The sequence below is a fragment of the Ascaphus truei genome, chromosome 5 (assembly GCF_040206685.1).
Source record: "Ascaphus truei isolate aAscTru1 chromosome 5, aAscTru1.hap1, whole genome shotgun sequence".
Classification (NCBI taxonomy): domain Eukaryota; kingdom Metazoa; phylum Chordata; class Amphibia; order Anura; family Ascaphidae; genus Ascaphus; species Ascaphus truei.
Genome location: NC_134487.1, coordinates 176,235,946 through 176,254,149, shown reverse-complemented (window position 1 = coordinate 176,254,149; position 18,204 = coordinate 176,235,946). Strand labels below are relative to the sequence as shown.

The 18,204-nt window shown below is 46.5% G+C and overlaps 1 protein-coding gene across 1 annotated transcript; it reads left to right on the top strand.

Moving 5' to 3' along the window:
- The first annotated feature begins 11,917 nt into the window (after positions 1–11,917).
- On the top strand, positions 11,918–17,439 carry PCNA (proliferating cell nuclear antigen). Its single transcript, XM_075601293.1, has 6 exons — positions 11,918–12,332; positions 13,355–13,452; positions 14,390–14,457; positions 15,342–15,536; positions 16,275–16,398; positions 17,138–17,439. Exons 1-6 carry the CDS (start codon positions 12,112–12,114, stop codon positions 17,215–17,217), a joined length of 786 nt encoding a protein of 261 aa, XP_075457408.1. The 5' UTR covers positions 11,918–12,111; the 3' UTR covers positions 17,218–17,439.
- Positions 17,440–18,204: the final 765 nt, after the last annotated feature.

Below are 18,204 nucleotides of genomic sequence, written 5' to 3'. Positions count from 1 at the left end.
TTGTATATAGTTATCATATCCCCTCTTAGACGCCTCTTTTCTAATGTAAATAAATCTAATTTAGCTAGCCTCTCCTCATAAGTTAGAATGTCCATCCCCTTTATTAATTTGGTGGCTCTTCTCTGCACTCTCTCTAGTTCCATAATGTCTTTTCTTAGGATTGGTGCCCAAAATTGTACTCCATATTCAAGGTGTGGTCTTACTAATGCTTTGTAAAGGGACATAATTATGTTTATTTCCCTTCCATCCATTGCCCGTTTGATGCAAGATAAGATCTTGTTTGCCTTTGCAGCTACTGCATGACATTGGGCAGTATTGCTAAGCCTGCTGTCTACAAGCACTCCTAAATCCTTCTCCATCAAAGATTCCCCCAATATATCTCCATTTAATTTGTAAGTCGCCTTTTTATTCTTGCATTCCAAATGCATAACCTTACATTTATCTGTATTAAACCTCATCTGCCATTTACCTGCCCACGTTTCCAGTCTCTCCAAGTCCTTCTGAAGAGAAATTACATCCTGCTCTGATTCTATTACCTTACACAATTTAGTATCATCAGCAAAGATGGAGACTTTGCTCTCGATCCCAACCTCAAGGTCATTAATAAACAAGTTAAAAAGCCGGGGTCCCAGTACCGATCCCTGAGGTACTCCACTCACGACTTTAGCCCAACCTGAAAAAGTTCCATTTATGACAATACTCTGTTGTCTGTCCTTTAACCAGTTTTCAATCCAGGTGCATATATTATGACTGAGTCCAATTTTCTTTATTTTGTACACCAACCTCTTGTGTGAAACCTTATCAAAAGCCTTTGCAAAATCTAAGTATACTCTGAAAAAAACCGTGTACAAGCTCAAAGAGTGACGGTCAATGCTGCTAGCAGCAGCCATAAATCATGAAAGTCACAGGAGTTTACACCGGATAATGCGGGTTTAAAGGGTACACACAGTGCAGGATAGCAGGGAAGGCAAGGAGGGCTTAACGGAACACTTTTCAGGGGACAGTACGTGAGAAAATAACTCACTCAGACTCCTTCGGTTCACCCCGGCTGCGCCCGGTGTGGAGTACACGTTACTCACAATCGATCACCGCCTGCCTCCCTGGAAGTCCAATGTAGCCCCGACGTGTAGAGACGTCTCCCTGGGACATCCGGTGGTGGTTGTAGATCCTCTCACAGTAGCAAAATGCACAGGCAAAGATCCATATCCATCCGCTCCAAGAAAAAAGTAGAACTCACCAGCAGGAAAATTAAAACTTAATTTATTGGACTACATAAAAAACAAAATAAACATACAGTACAAAGTACTCTCCCACGCGTTTCACGCCCACTATGGCGCTTTCTCAAGGAGTAGTGAGATAGGGGAGGTCTACAGTATTTAACATGCATCCCCGTTATGCAAGACAGCTGTTTAGAATGATTATTTAATTGATTTTGTCTTGCAGAAAGAACAGAAACAGAACACAGGAAGGTAAGTAGAAAAAAGAAGAAAGAAAATAAAGAAGATGAAGAAAAAGTTGCACTACAAGAAAACAAGCCATAAAAACAATACATAATATGTAAATGAATCAAATAAAATAAGCATATAGCAAATTGGAACTTCTATGTGAAAAGGAATGGCATTATAAAATAATGACAATAATTTGATCAATATACCATAATCAGACATAAACAATAAAGTCTTACATCAGGTTGATGACCAATGTACCGAATACCATCCTATATCCAGTGTATACACTAATTGATAAAGCAATACATGTTATATGGCATTTGAGTTGTCCCAATATAGATAGCAACATAGATAACATCAGGTACTGGAAGAGAAGATTACTGACTAGCTGTATAACTAACTAATAATCTAGGAAGGACACCAAAGATAACAAACAAAAGTTACAGAGGTTGAAAAGTACATCCATTGGGATTAAAAAATACATCAATTGGGATTAAAAAAAAGCCAAAGTTGTTCAGTATAACTGTAGCCCTTTTTCTGAACCCTCCCAAAGGAACTACTGGTCGCTGTACAACACCTGTGGCTCCCGGAGATCTGAGCCTCGGCTAGCTGGGAGCCTGGGGTAACACTCATACACTTACTTAGCGCAGCGCCTCCACTTACCCAGGATCCCCGTGATGTGAGATTCCCCTGGGCAAGAATCACATACACACACATGTAATGCAAACAACTTTATGTAATATGATAATGCAGAGTATCCTTATCACTCTAACATGCAATTAGCAATTACACATATCCTAATAACTGGTATCTGCGGTTCTGGGCTCTGTGGTTCCGGCTCGGGAACCGTGTCTGGAACTGACATCTGGGGTTCCAACATCTGTAGCTCTGCCTTCAGTGGCTCCGGCTCAGGACCTGAATCTAGAATGTCCATTTGGGCCCACGGGCCCTCCACATGCTCCACAGCTGAGGTAGGCGGACTAGCAGCGGCATTGACCACCGGGGTTGAGACATCAGGCGCCCTTTTCTCCACGGGGTCCGCCATCAGAGGTTCCTGCTCTACCACTAGGACGTCCCCTTTGAGAGGGTCTGGAATCGTGTCTGCAACATGGGTTTGGACACACGGGTCCCCTGAGGCCTCTGGAATTAGGACAGACTGATTACCAGCATAACTCACTTTAGTAGAGAGGTCAGGCTCCTCCTCTTCTTTCTCGGCTGGTTCCGTAGGCTGGGGTATAATAGGCTTTAAGAAACATGCACCGCAGCAGGCACATTCGGGCTCCCACGTCAGTGCGCCTCTCGAACAGTCACAGGTGGGGATAAAACACTGTATACACGGTTCTCCGTCCACCTCGGTTGTCTTGCAGTCTATCAGGAACTGGGACGTGTCGACTCCCTTGGCACGGGCTTCCTGAATGCAGGGGCACACTAGCACAAAGCCATCTATTCCTGGCGCTTGCCAGGACACATACACATTAGGGTGTAACCCCTGGCAGTCTATCTCATTCTCGGGGGAAGAATAATCCGTTTCCGCAACAGTGTCCTCCTCTTCCTCTGGAGGTTCTGTAGGCTGCGGCAGTCTGGGTTTCAGGAACTGCGCCTCACAGTCAGGACACTTGGGCCCTCGGGTCAATTCACCGACGGGGCAATCACATTCGCTCAGGCAGCAGTGCATGCATTCTTCCCCATCTACCACTGTCATCGTGAGCGCTACGGGTAACATAGGTGACCCATCCGTCCAGCCACCAGTCACCTTCCAGTCTCAACGCACACGGGCATACTACCATTGGCAAGAATAAATGTGGGGGCCGTATGACTCTATACAGCCAGGGGTGTGTTTCTCTGCATCTCGTACTTTCCTTAGGGGGAACAGACATCACTGATTGCTGCTCACTGTGCTCCCTCCTATTGTGGGGGCGGGGCTCGGGTTTTCCCGCCAGTCCTGGATAGATGGTTGCAACATTTTCCCGCGTGGGCGGGAAGTCAGCACATGGCCTCTTCCGCCTTGAGGGCTTCCTCATGGCGGAACAAAAATAGCACAATTTAGAAAAAAAATTACCGGGCACCCCAGGTCTGATCTCTCAGCAGCGCCTCCAAATGTAGCCCTTTTTCTGAACCCTCCCAAAGGAACTACTGGTCGCTGTACAACACCTGTGGCTCTAGGAGATCTGAGCTTCCGCTAGCTGGGAGCCTGGGGTAACACTCATACACTTACTTAGCGCAGTGCCTCCACTTACCCAGGATCCCCGTGATGTGAGATTCACTTGGGCAAGAAATACATACACACACATGTAATGCAAACAACTTTATGTAATATGATAATGCAGAGTATCCTTATCACTCTAACATGCAATTAGCAATAACACATATCCTAATAACTGGTACCGTCCTTATAACGGTAGTGGCTTAGCCACCCTCTTACGGAGTACTGTCTCAGTCCCGCTACCGCGTGCTCCACACCGTGTCCGTGTACGGTACTATATGGTATAGGCTTAGTCTTGTAACCACTCGCTCAGTGTTCCTACAAAGAGTTTAGCCTAAGGCGGGATCAGCGCCTGATGACCGGTGTTGGTGCACGTGATGATATGGTACCTGCCGAGCACTCCAGTGCTCGAATCTGCAACTACTTCGTAAAGGATCCGTCGAGTTCCGTCCCGACATCCAGGATCCACCGTCCGGGGAGACCCCACCAAGATGGCCTCTGCAGCCGCAACGAAGAGCAGCGCCCAACCTTCTGCACGGGTGCGCAGCGTCAATGGAGTCCCTATCTGACTCCGTGAACTAACGTGACACTCGCTGTACTATAGGCCGTTCCTACAGCCCAGCAACCTTGGATGGCTTTAGGGGAAACTCCTAGGGGCCTACAGGGTAGCCTATCCTATGCAGGTGGGTCACTGACCCCCTGCACCCACACTACCTCTCCCGTACCCACCCGGGTCCCCTCTGGCTAACTTCTCCCTAACCTCTGCAGCAAACACACTGCACACACACTCAACCTGCAGCAACCCACTGCACTGCACACACTGTGCCTACTTGTCAGCGCTCACAGCACTACCAGCCGTGACACTGACAAGACTGCACCCTCACACACCTAAGGGCAGAGTCCCAAACCTATGGGCCCTCCCTCAGTACCTACCCCCTACCCTGGTGGGGATTGGGGCCTGCCTGGGATCTGGGGAACTACCTTACCTGGTGTAGGAGCCACTTGCTCTCTACACCCTTCCTCCCCCTTCCTGCTCCCAGCTTCAACTGCCAAACGTGGTCCCCGCAACATTGTAGCCTTCCTCCACAGGAGAAGCTGCAAAACCCTATTTGCTGGCTGGCTGCACGTGATGTGGGTGAAAGGGCAATCCCCAGAGGCTGCTGGGAATTGTAGTCCACTCAGGACCTCTTTAGCATTGGGACCGCGTGTGCTACCCTTACTGCGCCTGCGCGACCAACGCGCACGCTCGCGCAACCTGTCATGGCGGCCGGGTGTGCCGCAGAGCCTCGGAGCGCTACATGGGGGGTCTCTCGGGCTGAAAAGAGACCGGGGTTACATAACAATAACCTAATTCTTCCTTAACATTTAAAGTAAACAACGATTGATGTTATTAATATAGAAAATCAAATATAGTTATTTTACATAAATTCGATCTAATGTTATAACATAAGGGAAAATGGTGTATAGTTGTAATGGCTGGACCCCCTTGTCTGACCCACCCAATCTCACATTGGCCCGTGTGGTCTAACCGGTCCCCATTACGTGATCGTGTATGGTGGTGCACCTGCAAGTAACAGGACTCCTGAGTCTCCCGCTTGATGGTATTAGGGGATGTCATCAGGACAGGTAGCTGAGGTAGTGGGTGCGAGTCCAACTTACATCATGTGCAGCGCCTCCACCTCATCAGGATCTATGCTTCCGCAGGGAGATGGTCCTGGGGAGGAACTCCTTCTCGGTGGTGACTGCCACTGTAGAGTAATTTCACACTCACACAGTGGGGTTTTCATTAACAAGGCCATCTTTATTGTAGATTGGGATGTAGCAGACTGCCCCATGCAGCTGCCGGCTCTAGCCGCACATCTCTTTGTGCTGTCCCTTTGCCAGGTACGCCCTCCCGTATTGAAGTGGGATTCCCTCTTCTCCTAAGGAGATCACCCCTGTGCCAGGTCCCTGGACACAGAGTGGCTTAGACAGACTTGATTGGTCAACCTGGACCGCTAGTTACTGCACTAGGGTCACAAAAGTGTTCCTACAATCCCTTAACCCTTAAGCATTTATTAAAGGTTTAGTTATTTACACACTTTTTCACCCTACGAGTGCTTGTTCGAAAGGGGTTCTCTCGCTTGCCTATGCAAGTAGTCTATGTGTCACTTAGTTTCATCAACCCCTGGCACCGTTCTCAGGACAGTAGCAAGAGCTTATTCCCCCACTCCCCCCTCCCCCCTTGTATTTCTACAATCCCTTATGCAGGAGCATACACTCTACCAACTACTTCACACACACAAATAACTGACAGTGTTGTGCCTTATATACTTCAGGAGGCAGGCGCATCTCTGATGTCACTATCCAGGGACTCAGAGCATACAGCCACTCCCCTCCATACATAGGGCACCTCACCAGGGTGTGAGGGAAAACCTCCATAACTACTGCTGGCAGGCCTGTACTTACCAGGACTTACTGCCAACAGAGAGGAAAGTAGTATACCATTATTATGCATGGCTATATACTCCCCCTGGTGAATCCCCACCGTCCCGGCTGGGACCTAAATTTGGTGTACCTTGCGCCAGGAAACACTGCAAAAGAACACACAAATAACACGTCAAACATTATCACATTTTCATAATAATGTAAGAACATTTCACTCACTGACCAGCAGGGAGCGCTAAAGAAAAGGCAGACCACTCTATTCCGGGACCTAATAATAGAGTCGAGGGTCTGGTTTCTTCACCTCCCGTCCCGCTGCATCGGTGACTGTCACACTATACTCTCGGGGCAGGCCTCGTTCATTACAGTACACCACTTTGTGCATGTAAATACTGCGCCCGATCTTCCAAACCCTCATCAGTTGGGAAACCCTCTGCTCAGCCTGAATTCCTGCCCTAAGTTACCAGCTTACCCCTTCAGGCGTCCCCCGCTAGCGCTACCTCAAGGTGACTAGAACAGCAATAGCCCCCTGCTCCAGACTCACTAACCCCTAGCAGGATCCCAAGGCGTCTTTGCGGCCTGCAGCTCCAGCAGCTCCATGACTACCCGTGGTTCCGTCCCACGCAGCACAAAGTGGCAGCAGACACTCTCCCTGTTTCCTATTGTGTGCCTAGCAAAAGCCTGTCCTGTTGACAGGTATCTCAGCAGCGCCTCCAATTGTAACGGCTGGACCCCCTTGTCTGACCCACCCAATCTCACATTGGCCCGTGTGGTCTAACCGGTCCCCATTACGTGATCGTGTATGGTGGTGCACCTGCAAGTAACAGGACTCCTGAGTCTCCCGCTTGATGGTATTAGGGGATGTCATCAGGACAGGTAGCTGAGGTAGTGGGTGCGAGTCCAACTTACATCATGTGCAGCGCCTCCACCTCATCAGGATCTATGCTTCTGCAGGGAGATGGTCCTGGGGAGGAACTCCTTCTCGGTGGTGACTGCCACTGTAGAGTAATTTCACACTCACACAGTGGGGTTTTCATTAACAAGGCCATCTTTATTGTAGATTGGGATGTAGCAGACTGCCCCATGCAGCTGCCGGCTCTAGCCGCACATCTCTTTGTGCTGTCCCTTTGCCAGGTACGCCCTCCCGTATTGAAGTGGGATTCCCTCTTCTCCTAGGGAGATCACCCCTGTGCCAGGTCCCTGGACACAGAGTGGCTTAGACAGACTTGATTGGTCAACCTGGACCGCTAGTTACTGCACTAGGGTCACAAAAGTGTTCCTACAATCCCTTATGCAGGAGCATACACTCTACCAACTACTTCACACACACAAATAACTGACATTGTTGTGCCTTATATACTTCAGGAGGCAGGCGCATCTCTGATGTCACTATCCAGGGACTCAGAGCATACAGCCACTCCCCTCCATACATAGGGCACCTCACCAGGGTGTGAGGGAAAACCTCCATAACTACTGCTGGCAGGCCTGTACTTACCAGGACTTACTTCCAACAGAGAGGAAAGTAGTATACCATTATTATGCATGGCTATATAGTATTGAATAGATGATATAAGTAATGGCCAATTAGCACAGAAATTTATAGAAAACTCTTTAAATTCCAATCAATGTTTAACCCATTGGGTACTAAAGTATTCAGTGTGAATATCCAAAATGCTTCACGCCTGTGGAGCAGATTGGCTCTATTCCCCCTCCTGAAATGTGGCTTCACATTTTCTAAAGCAAAACATTTAAAGTTAATCAGACTACCCTTCTGACAAGTATCAAAATGCTTAGACACTGGATGTAGTGGATCTTTCTTGGTAATCAATCTCATATGCTCAAGTATGCGTTGTTTTAAAGGCCTTGTAGTAAGACCTATATATCGTTTATTACACCCACAAATGAGCATATAGATGACATGATCCGTATTGCACGTGATACATGATAAGATATTGAATACCCTATTATCATAGGCGGCCATGTTGAGGTTGGCGCGGGAGTTCGCGTCTGTGCAGTGCAATGCACAGAGGTTGGCAAGCATAGAGGTGGCCATTACATGTGTGCAGGAGCTATTGGAAGTTGTGCATACTTACTTAAGAGTAGCGGCGGCCATTACCGCTTCAGACATGTACAGTAAAGATCGTGCACGCGGTCACCATAGGAAAGAGCTGTACCAAGGACTACAATTCACAGAAGCCTCTGGGGACTGCACTTTCACCCTTGTCACAGGCAGCCAGACAACCAATAGAGCTTACAGATTCTCCTGCAGCAAATATTCTCCTCATAATATTCAAAGATTCTCCTGCAGTAGATTCTTCCAACGCTTGAGGAGTACCAAGCCCCGATGACAGAGACGGCGCCGGATCCGGTTCCATACTCGGTTCCAAAACCGGAACCCCAGATCACGGAACCCGAGATCACGGAATCAACGAAGGGTAAAGTGACTGCACAGGGAGAATGGGGATCGCTACCACTGGTACCGCCGGAGCAGGACCGCTTCATGCAGATTGCCGCCAGTGAATGCGAGGCACCCCAATGCTGTTCCCCTGCGGAGGTGTCCCTACCCCCATCCTTGTCTACTGATGACAGCAGCCAACCATCAGTGGTGATGCGCCTACCGGCGGACCACTACAGCGGTGCGGCAGAGGCAGAGCGGCTTGCCTGTGACTTGGGCCCACTGCACATCGACATCCCTCGGCAGCAAGCGCTGGTGCGGCCGGAGCCGCGGAAGCGTCCCACAGCCGTGGCGACTCCCAGTGTGTCGGAGGGACATCCGGAGACGGGACCGGAGGAAGAGGAACCCATCGCAAGCCAGCGGAGGGGTGAGGAACCTCCTTACCCTCCACAGGCTCCGATGGAGGCGGCCGTGGAAAAGGCCCCAACTAAAGCTCATGCTGAGCAGCAGAACGTCGCTGGACATCCGTGTGCCCGAGGTGAGACTGCTCATGACCTGACGGTGGGCCCGTGTGACACTATAACCGCTACGATAACTGAACTGAGGGTGAGCCCGTGCGCTCCATCCCAAATGGTCCCAGGACTGGGATCCAACGCTCCCGAGTTTCCAGAAAGTGAGTGGACTTCCCCAGACGTGCCAGGGACAGGTCCCAAGACAGCCGAGGTGGTAACCGCCAGCGTTCCTGATGACCTGCTGCACACCGTGAATCAATGCAGTGGTAAGGTATCAACCCTTTACCCCCTGCAGGATGTAACAAAGACTTTGAGTACCTAGACATTGCTAATCGCTCGCTTCCCAGTGGAAGCCTCCCAAGAACTTAGGGACAAGGACTGTGTTGTGAGTGATCCATTGAAATTGGCCTCTCTTAAGCGCAAAAATGAGCTCCATTCACCATGTGGTGGACCGCGGAAAGGGTCAAGACCTCCTCGCCTACCGCATCCATGCCGCGGATGGCCGGGTAAAGGTCTGGCCAAGAGACACTGTGCTATTCCTTCCACCAGGGGGAGGAAGTAGTATGGAACCAGTGACTGTTGCACATGACCATAATCTCAAAGAGTCTACAGAGACTCCAGTGTCGGTAACAGAGACTACCCAGGCGGAGGCTCACAAAAGTCAAAGTGAGGTACCCCCACATTATCAGTTAGGGGCACCCCACAATTGGTCTCAGCAAACAGCTAACACTCAGCTGGCCTCGAGTATTACTGTGTGTGATATGCCATGTACCAATGACGTTAAAGCACCTGTGATAAGTTGTATATACTATGCACTGCATTTTCATTATATAACTTTATTGTGTTGTGTGACGCTGTCCTCCAAGCGGGGACATTGGTATTTCCACCAGGGGGAGATTGTAGCCAGGGTCCCTCAGGTCCCCCTGTCTGCCGGTTTCTTTCCCCTTGCGTGCGTGCTGCTGCGGGGGCAAGCGCGTTCCCGGGGGCTCCCGGTGTCAGTTGCGGCAGGACGCCGCTATATTTAATGTGTTCGCGCATGTGCGGAGGCTTGTGCGTAAACAGAGCAGTCGCGGCGGCCATGTTGAGGTTGGCGCGGGAGTTCGCGCCTGTGCAGTGCAATGCACAGAGGTTGGCAAGCATAGAGGTGGCCATTACATGTGTGCAGGAGCTATTGGAAGTTGCGCATGCTCAGTTAAGAGTAGCGGCGGCCATTACCGCTTCAGACATGTGCAGTAAAGATCGCGCACGCGGTCCCCATAGGAAAAAGCTGTACCAAGGACTACAATTCGCAGCAGCCTCTGGGGACTGCACTTTCACCCTTGTCACAGGCAGCCAGGCAGCCAATAGAGCTTACAGATTCTCCTGCAGCAAAGAAGATACAATGTTGTGTGCAGACAGGGATTATCAGTTGGGAGCTGGGACACACAGAGGGGAGGGTGTGTTTGTGCAGGGAGGAAAGTAGCCTCCTGCACTAGGCCAGAAGTCTCCCAATAGGCCCCAGCTAGGCTAGGGGTGGGGGAATACCCGTTACACTAGTATTGTACAGGTTATTAAGAATTGTAATCAGTGTTAGGACCTGTGAATTATGGTCATGCCTTGGAGGGGCTCACAGGCTTACAATGCTTTGGCCAAAGTGTTAAACTAAATGACCCTTTTATTCAAAAGATATATAGGTATTTCACTGTGTATTTTTGCCAGTGGATGTAGCACTGGGCTTTGTTTGTGTTTGTTTGTAGTATATATATATATTGCCATGCCCAGTAGCACTCATTTTTTACATTTATATACATATATATATATTGTGGTAACGTTTGGGGCTTAAATGAGCTTACTGGGTATCTGTGGGTTAGTAAAGATAAGTAGTCATACCAGTGTGTGTATCTTTATTAATTACTGCATTGGTCCTGAAGAGGGGTTATCCTGTAGTGGGATCCCTCTCAGGTGGAGGCGCTGTATACTGAGCACGATCACCCCAGGCTCCCAGTGGCGGAGAATTAAGCCTCCTGTACACCAAACAGGTACAGCAGGGCCCGGGCATATGGCGGGTTCCGTTCTAAGGGCTCGCCGTATAGTGAAAATCGCCAGAAAGCGGAACCAGCGATTTTCAGCTGTGCGCATGCGTAACCCGGCAATTTCTCCCTTGTGCGCATGCGTAACCCGGCAATTTCCCCCTGGTGCACGCGCGACCTATGTTCTGCGTGCGCAAGCCACTTTCTGCACAGGTGCGCCAGCGGCAACATCCTCGAGGAGACATGACGGCCCCCTTCTCGATGCCGCTGTATCAGCGGATTGCCGAAAAGCGGGGCGCCGACCATGGCCTTGCTTTATTCAGCACGCGTAGGTTCCCTAAGTCACAGAGAAAGGGGGCTACATATACCGGTATATATGATGTGGTGGGTGCTGGGGTTTCAGCTTGCTGGGAATGTGTGTGTTAAGATACAACTAAGCCAATCTGAGTGTATATGCGAAGGAAGTGTTCCCATGCCTGGGAACATGAATGTTTGCTTTTGTATCATAAGATTTCTGGCGCCCATCTGTATCATCGCCCAGCTGACCACCAGCACCCTGAGACAAGGTAAATCAAAGCTGTTGTGGACAACTCCCTAGGAGCCGGGCACGGAGGGTTACAGAGCAAAATAAGCAAATCTGCAATAAGAAAGCCAATGATTTATTTCATTTTACAGGAACTTGACAAAAATAACAAAACTTAATTATTTCCTCTTTATTTTAATAGAAAAGTGACATTACAGCACAAAGGGAACAGACAGACAAAATAAATTAGTACAAAAGTATGCTGAAAATGAAAAAATACACATTATTATATTATAACTGGTATAGCGGTTCATTGCATCACTGGGACAGCAGCACAATGGCGCCATTCGCTTTCAATTGTGACGTGTGGGCACGTCACGGGAGCTATAAAAGAGCGAGAAGCCGCCCTGCCGGGCTTATTTGGTGCGAGTATTGCAGTGAGACGGGTGCCGTGGCTGTCAGTGTCATAAAGCACGCGCGGTTGGCGGGAAACATTAAAAGTGCGCCATCAACACCGCAGCAACCACCGGCTACCAACGTCCCTGAGCGCGGGGAACACCGGCACCGAGCGACACACCACAGACCGCCGCCGCCGCCATGTTCGAGGCTCGCCTGGTGCAGGGCTCCATCCTGAAGAAGGTGCTGGAGGCCCTGAAGGACCTGATAGACGAGGCCTGCTGGGACATCACGTCGAGCGGCATCAGCCTCCAGAGCATGGACTCGTCTCACGTCTCCCTGGTGCAGCTCACCATGCGCTCCGACGGCTTCGACACCTACCGCTGCGACCGCAATCAGTCCATCGGCGTCAAGATGACCAGGTGATTCAAAGCGAGATAGCGCTGTGACATGTATTAGAGCGCAATGCTCATGTATTAGTAGTGTGCGGTAATGCTTCTTTTACTGGTTAACTTATTTCAGCGGATGATGCCTATTCATACTTATTTCATGGGTTAAAGCGTATTAACACTATGTATGGGTTATATATATATATATATATTTTTTTTTTCAGGGATCATTTAAACAGTCGCTTTTAATTGAATTGTCTACACATGGCCTTATCGGTAAATATCTATATATCTCAAGAAGCTAGTGGGTCATGCAGTTGAAGTGGATCGCTTGTATCATATACTTTGCTGCAGATTATGTTGGCGCTCAGTGCTAGTTGCTGTGTTTCCTGCAGCTCCATGCGCCTGTAATGGGGTCTCCCCCCCCTGTTCCTGTCAGTCACACCACTCGGGCTACATGTCTCTACGGATGATGTGTCCCGGCTTGTCTGAGGCAGGTTTACGCGCGGTTTTTTAGCCTTTCTCTTGTGCGCCGGCGTCGTGACGTCACTTTGGCGCCAATTTCAACAAAGATGGCAAAGCGGCGGGAAAGTTTTTTACTTTGGGGATGAGGGGGGCGGATGTTTTGGCGGCTCTCCACTTCCCTTCGTGGCCGAACACATTTTTCAGATGAATATCTTTTTTACTGAGTAGAAGAGGAATAGATTCAGTTATACGACAGGATTACACTAGCTTAATAAGCACAGATAAAACATGAAATGGACATAGATATTAGTTATTTAAACACACTGTATATTGCCAACTTTTTTTTTTTAAATTAATTTACAATTACAACCTTTACCTGTGTTTGAGTAATGTTTATTATTGGGCACCAACCTGACGCTAGCGCGCTTACAGAGTAGATTCTGTAATAAATTAAAATGGCTGGTTAGCGAAGCTTATAGTGCCTGTCATAATATAACATGGCACACTTGTGGTGGGAGGGAAGAGATTACCTGAATTCATCTTGGACAGTTTAGTTTGTCATAGACTTACTAACATGTATCTTTTTACAGTATGTCTAAAATCCTTAAGTGCGCTGCAAGTGATGACATCATCACCTTGCGGGCAGAAGACAGTGCGGATACCGTGACAATGGTGTTTGAATCTCCGAGTAAGTGATTAAACCAATATATCTGCTAAAACTGACTGGGTACAGTAGTTAAGTAATAATCCCAGAAGAACAGGGCATTACTGGCTAAATGTAGGCATATTTTTAAAAATGTGAGGTTTTTGTAGACACACTGCAGCCCCCCTATACACCCACAACACACTGCAGACACACTAACAAAACTGCTTCCCCCTCTACATCCACAAAACACACACTTCAGACCCCCTGTAAACCCCCACACACAACTCTGCACCCCTCCTCCACCCACAAAACACTGCTGCCACCACTCTGCACCAACAAAACACTCTGCCACCTCTATATCCCCAAAAACACACCAGCAGCCCCCTCTACACACACCAACAAAACACTGCACCCCTCCTCCACTGACAAAACACACACTGCAGCCTCCCCTCTAGACCAACAGAAGACATGTGCACACACCAATAAAACACTGCTGGCCCCCTTTACACCCACAAGACACTTTCCCCTCATTCTCCTGTGTGGAGCTCTCTGCAGGCAGAGTGAGAGAAGAGTCGGTGCCTTGCTGCTGCCTCCTGTCTGAAAGCTAATTACATGCTTTGTGAATGAGAACTGAAAGCTGGTTGGCTCAAACTTGGCAGATTGGCCAAAAAATCTTGGTTAAAATTCCAAGCATTATCCAATCAGGGCAGAGATTTCAATAATTCCCGGAATTTACCAGCTTTAGCCTATAATACGTAATATATGATACCGCTGAGGGATTGCTAAAGGGTGACCTTGTAAAATAGGAACAACCTTTTGTGTATCTACTTGTTGTTTCTTGTAATCTTGAAAGTAAAATAAATGCTTTAGCTACACATTGACCATATGAGTTGATATTTCGTGAGGTCCAATTTCAGATTTCTTTAGCAGAAAAGGTAATCAGTTGTAACAGACTTAACTTTTTATTCATTTACTAAAGGTCAAGAAAAGGTCTCTGACTACGAGATGAAGCTGATGGATCTGGATGTGGAGCAGCTTGGAATTCCAGTATGTTTTTTTTTTTTTAATTTATTCAATACATTTGTCATTATATATGGACATCATGCATTGTATTTCTAAATAGTAGATGGTCCTCATAAATTGTCAGTAATCTGTAATGTTACTAGGTTTATATGGTCTTGGGTGAAGTTGAGGGGCTGGGATGTTATGTGAAACTGGAAGTTGGTTATCAATCGCTGCAAATGGCATTTCTGTTGTAGTTCACTGACATCACATGCCTAAATACACCTTTTATATAACCTTATTTTCCCAATGCGCACCTATCAACGGCATTGGTGTAGTGGAGTATTGATGTTAATGGTATGTTGTGTTGGTGAGGGTAAAAACAGTCAAACATATCAGCGGAGTGAAAATGGATGTAAACTTGCATCTGTTTGCTTTCAAAATAAAGTGCCTTTTTGTTGCGGCCTGACTGAGGGGCTTCCCATTCTGAAGCATGTCCCAAGTGCCGTGCACTTTTCTCTTCTGTGGCACAGAGATCAAGTCTGTCTACATCTGTATCAACTAAAATGGTATTTGACGAAGCGCAGATGTTTCATTAGATAGGTTAATAACATTTAGTCATTTTATAGAATGGGCTACAATGTAGAACATTAGCTCTAAATAATAAAAAAAAATGCAATAGCGTTCATTTAAATTGTTTCAATTGGGTATTTAATATGGCAACACATACATTAATTTCAAACACATGAAGCATCATGCATATGATGCACATTTTTAAAGTTGTTTACTACTTGTTGGCACTCAAAGTAATGCTCCCACATATATTTTTTTTATGTATATTTTTTTGGTTTACAATACACAAGCCTGGTCTGTTGGTTGGGCTCATTACAATGTCCCATAAATAAAAATATTGCTTGTTCTCATCACAGGAGCAGGAATATAGCTGTGTTATAAAGATGCCGTCTGGCGAGTTCGCACGCATCTGCAGGGACCTCAGCCAGATCGGTGATGCAGTTGTCATCTCTTGTGCAAAGGATGGTGTCAAGTTCTCTGCAAGTGGAGAGCTGGGAACTGGGAATGTGAAGCTGTCGCAGACATCGAATGTTGATAAGGAAGATGAAGCTGTAAGTGTTGTAGTATTTTCTATAACTAAATAAAATGCAACATTGAGTTGTGGCATCCTTATACCTATGTTTGTTTTATAATAACTTTATATAGCACTCTTCTCCCAATGGAACTTAAAGCACTTCACAATTACAGTATATTGTGCGGTACACTGCACAGGAATTCTTACAGTCCCTGCCCATGTGAGCTTGCAATTGTTTTTTGTTGGCAGGGGGCACAGGTGACTTGCTCCAAGGTCAAAAGGTCCTAAGGAGCTGACACCGGGAGTTGAATCAGATTCACAGCTGCTCATTCAGCCCAGTATCACATTGCCCATATTTCAAATGAGAAACTGACTAGGTTTGTAGCGTGTATAAAATGTATAGGTGCAGCTGTACCAAGAGTCGGTTAAACTTTCTAACATTTTTTTTTGTACCATTTCTGAGGTTTTTCACTACGGTAATCTGTCTTCTGTTCTTGATGTATACTTTTTGCAGATGTCTATAATTTAGCTTTAACCGTGTATAAGACATCGAAGCTCTTTAGGGCAGGTACTCCTTTTACTAAAGTTTATTTTGTCTGAAGCGCTAATTCCCATTGTGTTATTTATTTATATTGTCACTTGTATTACTGCTGTGAAGCGCTATATAAAGATATACGTACACCTGCAAATCCATTTGTTCGATGTACTGTGTATGCAACGACAGGCCATAAATGCTAGTTTCCTAACAATCACACTTTTTTTTATTTATTTCCAGGTGACAATAGAAATGAATGAGCCAGTCCAGCTTACATTTGCATTGAGGTACCTGAATTTCTTCACCAAAGCTACGCCCCTCTCTCCAACAGTAACACTTAGTATGTCTGCAGATATTCCACTAGGTAAGTGCATGGAGTTCACACAGGCCCTCTAAACTCAGATCCCAAATGCTCTGATTTTACGAAGCTTTACATTTATGGGGGGTGGGGGGGGGGAAGGTGGGTGGAGTACAGAAACTTTGAAAAGAAAAAAATAAGGAAGCACAGTAAAAACGGGTGATGGCAAAATAACTTTATAATGAATGTATAACACAAAAATGAACAATCAACAACAATGTTATAATAAAAATCAGTGTATAAATGATGTCCATATGATTTGGAATCACTTTTTTTTCTTTTTGATCACTAACACCAAGGACTGGGGGTCCCTTGTATTGGAAGCTTCAACTAATTCGGGTTTTGGTTTTTATTACATACTTTTTTTATATATTTTATCTTTGTCAATATCCATAGCAAGACCCTTTATGCTCGAATGGTTCATGTCACGTTATAATCATTTGTGTATTTTATTGACTTTTATTCATTGTAAGGTTTTCCCTTTTTAAATAATTTTAACAATAGTTAGTTAAGTGTTTCACGATTCAATCTGGCGCACCTACCCTTCTTTTTTCTTTTTTTATTCTAAGTACAGAAACTTAAAGGGAGGGACCAACTTAAAGCATTTGTACAATTCATTAGCTTTCAGTGCAGTCATGTTTATCAAAGAAATATATTTTAAGTTGGATCGTGTCATGCATGAATTTATTTTGTGTAATCTGACATTCACATTCTTGGTACCATTTCTTTTTTTTTTTTTTTCCAGTTGTGGAATATAAAATTGCAGATATGGGTCATGTGAAATACTACCTGGCCCCCAAGATTGAAGATGAAGAAGCTGCATGATTAGATCTGAACTAGTTATTTTATATATTGAAATTACCCAAACCTCAAATGAAATCTTTGCCTCCCAAAATTCAAATAGTATATTGTATTTGAAGGTGCCTTTACACAACTATGTACAATCTTGCTGTACTTCTAGGCATTTCTGTAGATATTTCTGTAAATACTTTCCAACCTTTTGTAATACCGCTGCATATGAAGTCAATAAATCTTTGTAATACTGAACACCTTGCAATGTTTTTTTTTATTTTTGTCATTGGGTTTTCACATAATGTTTCAAGGCCTGGGCTATCTGAAAGTACATTGAATGGTGTGGATATTTGCATATTATAACCAATGGTTTCAGGGTTTAAGACTACATACAAATAACTACACAGGACATGGCAATTGACACCTCCAACTCCTTAACATATTTCCATCGTTCACAATGAAGGCTGTCCCATAAATTCTGTAAATCAACATGCCACTCATGTACTGTGATGTTAATGTGCTTTAGGCCTCGTTCAAGGTGCTGGCTTCGGAGGGCGGGCGTGCTGACGTGCGTGCTGCCGTGAGCAACAAAGTATTCAATTTGAATACTTGTTGTCAGGGTAGCAACTGCCCCGCCTCCGAAGCCAGGCGTTGCCGCTGACGACAGCTTCAGTAAACGAAAATTTCGTTTCTTGGAGCTGAAGCAGCGTCGCGGGGACCAAGGCAGCCAATGAAATCATTCTTCAGAATGATTTCATGACTGCAGCTTGGATACTTTACCCTGCCGTCTGTAGCCCCGCCCCCTCCCCAACGCTGAAAAGTCTGCTGGGGGATAATCACATGTCGCCCAGCAAACTCCCAGCACTGCCTCCCGCACTCCCCCCCCTCCGAGTCCTCAGCTGCCTCCCTGAACGAGGCCTTACAATCTTTTTGCTCGCCCAATATTAGACTCGTTATTTGTAACATTTGCTGCATTTTGTAGCACATTTGCTTGCCATATGCAGTCTTAATGTAAATGGT

Bases quoted from the DNA above. Each gene is read 5' to 3' on its own strand.
- PCNA (XM_075601293.1), top strand. From the start codon at position 12,112: ATGTTCGAGGCTCGCCTGGTGCAGGGCTCCATCCTGAAGAAGGTGCTG. The intron at 13,453-14,389 runs GTAAGTGATTAA...CATTTACTAAAG, and splicing joins AATGGTGTTTGAATCTCCGA to GTCAAGAAAAGGTCTCTGAC. The intron at 15,537-16,274 runs GTAAGTGTTGTA...ATTTATTTCCAG, and splicing joins TTGATAAGGAAGATGAAGCT to GTGACAATAGAAATGAATGA.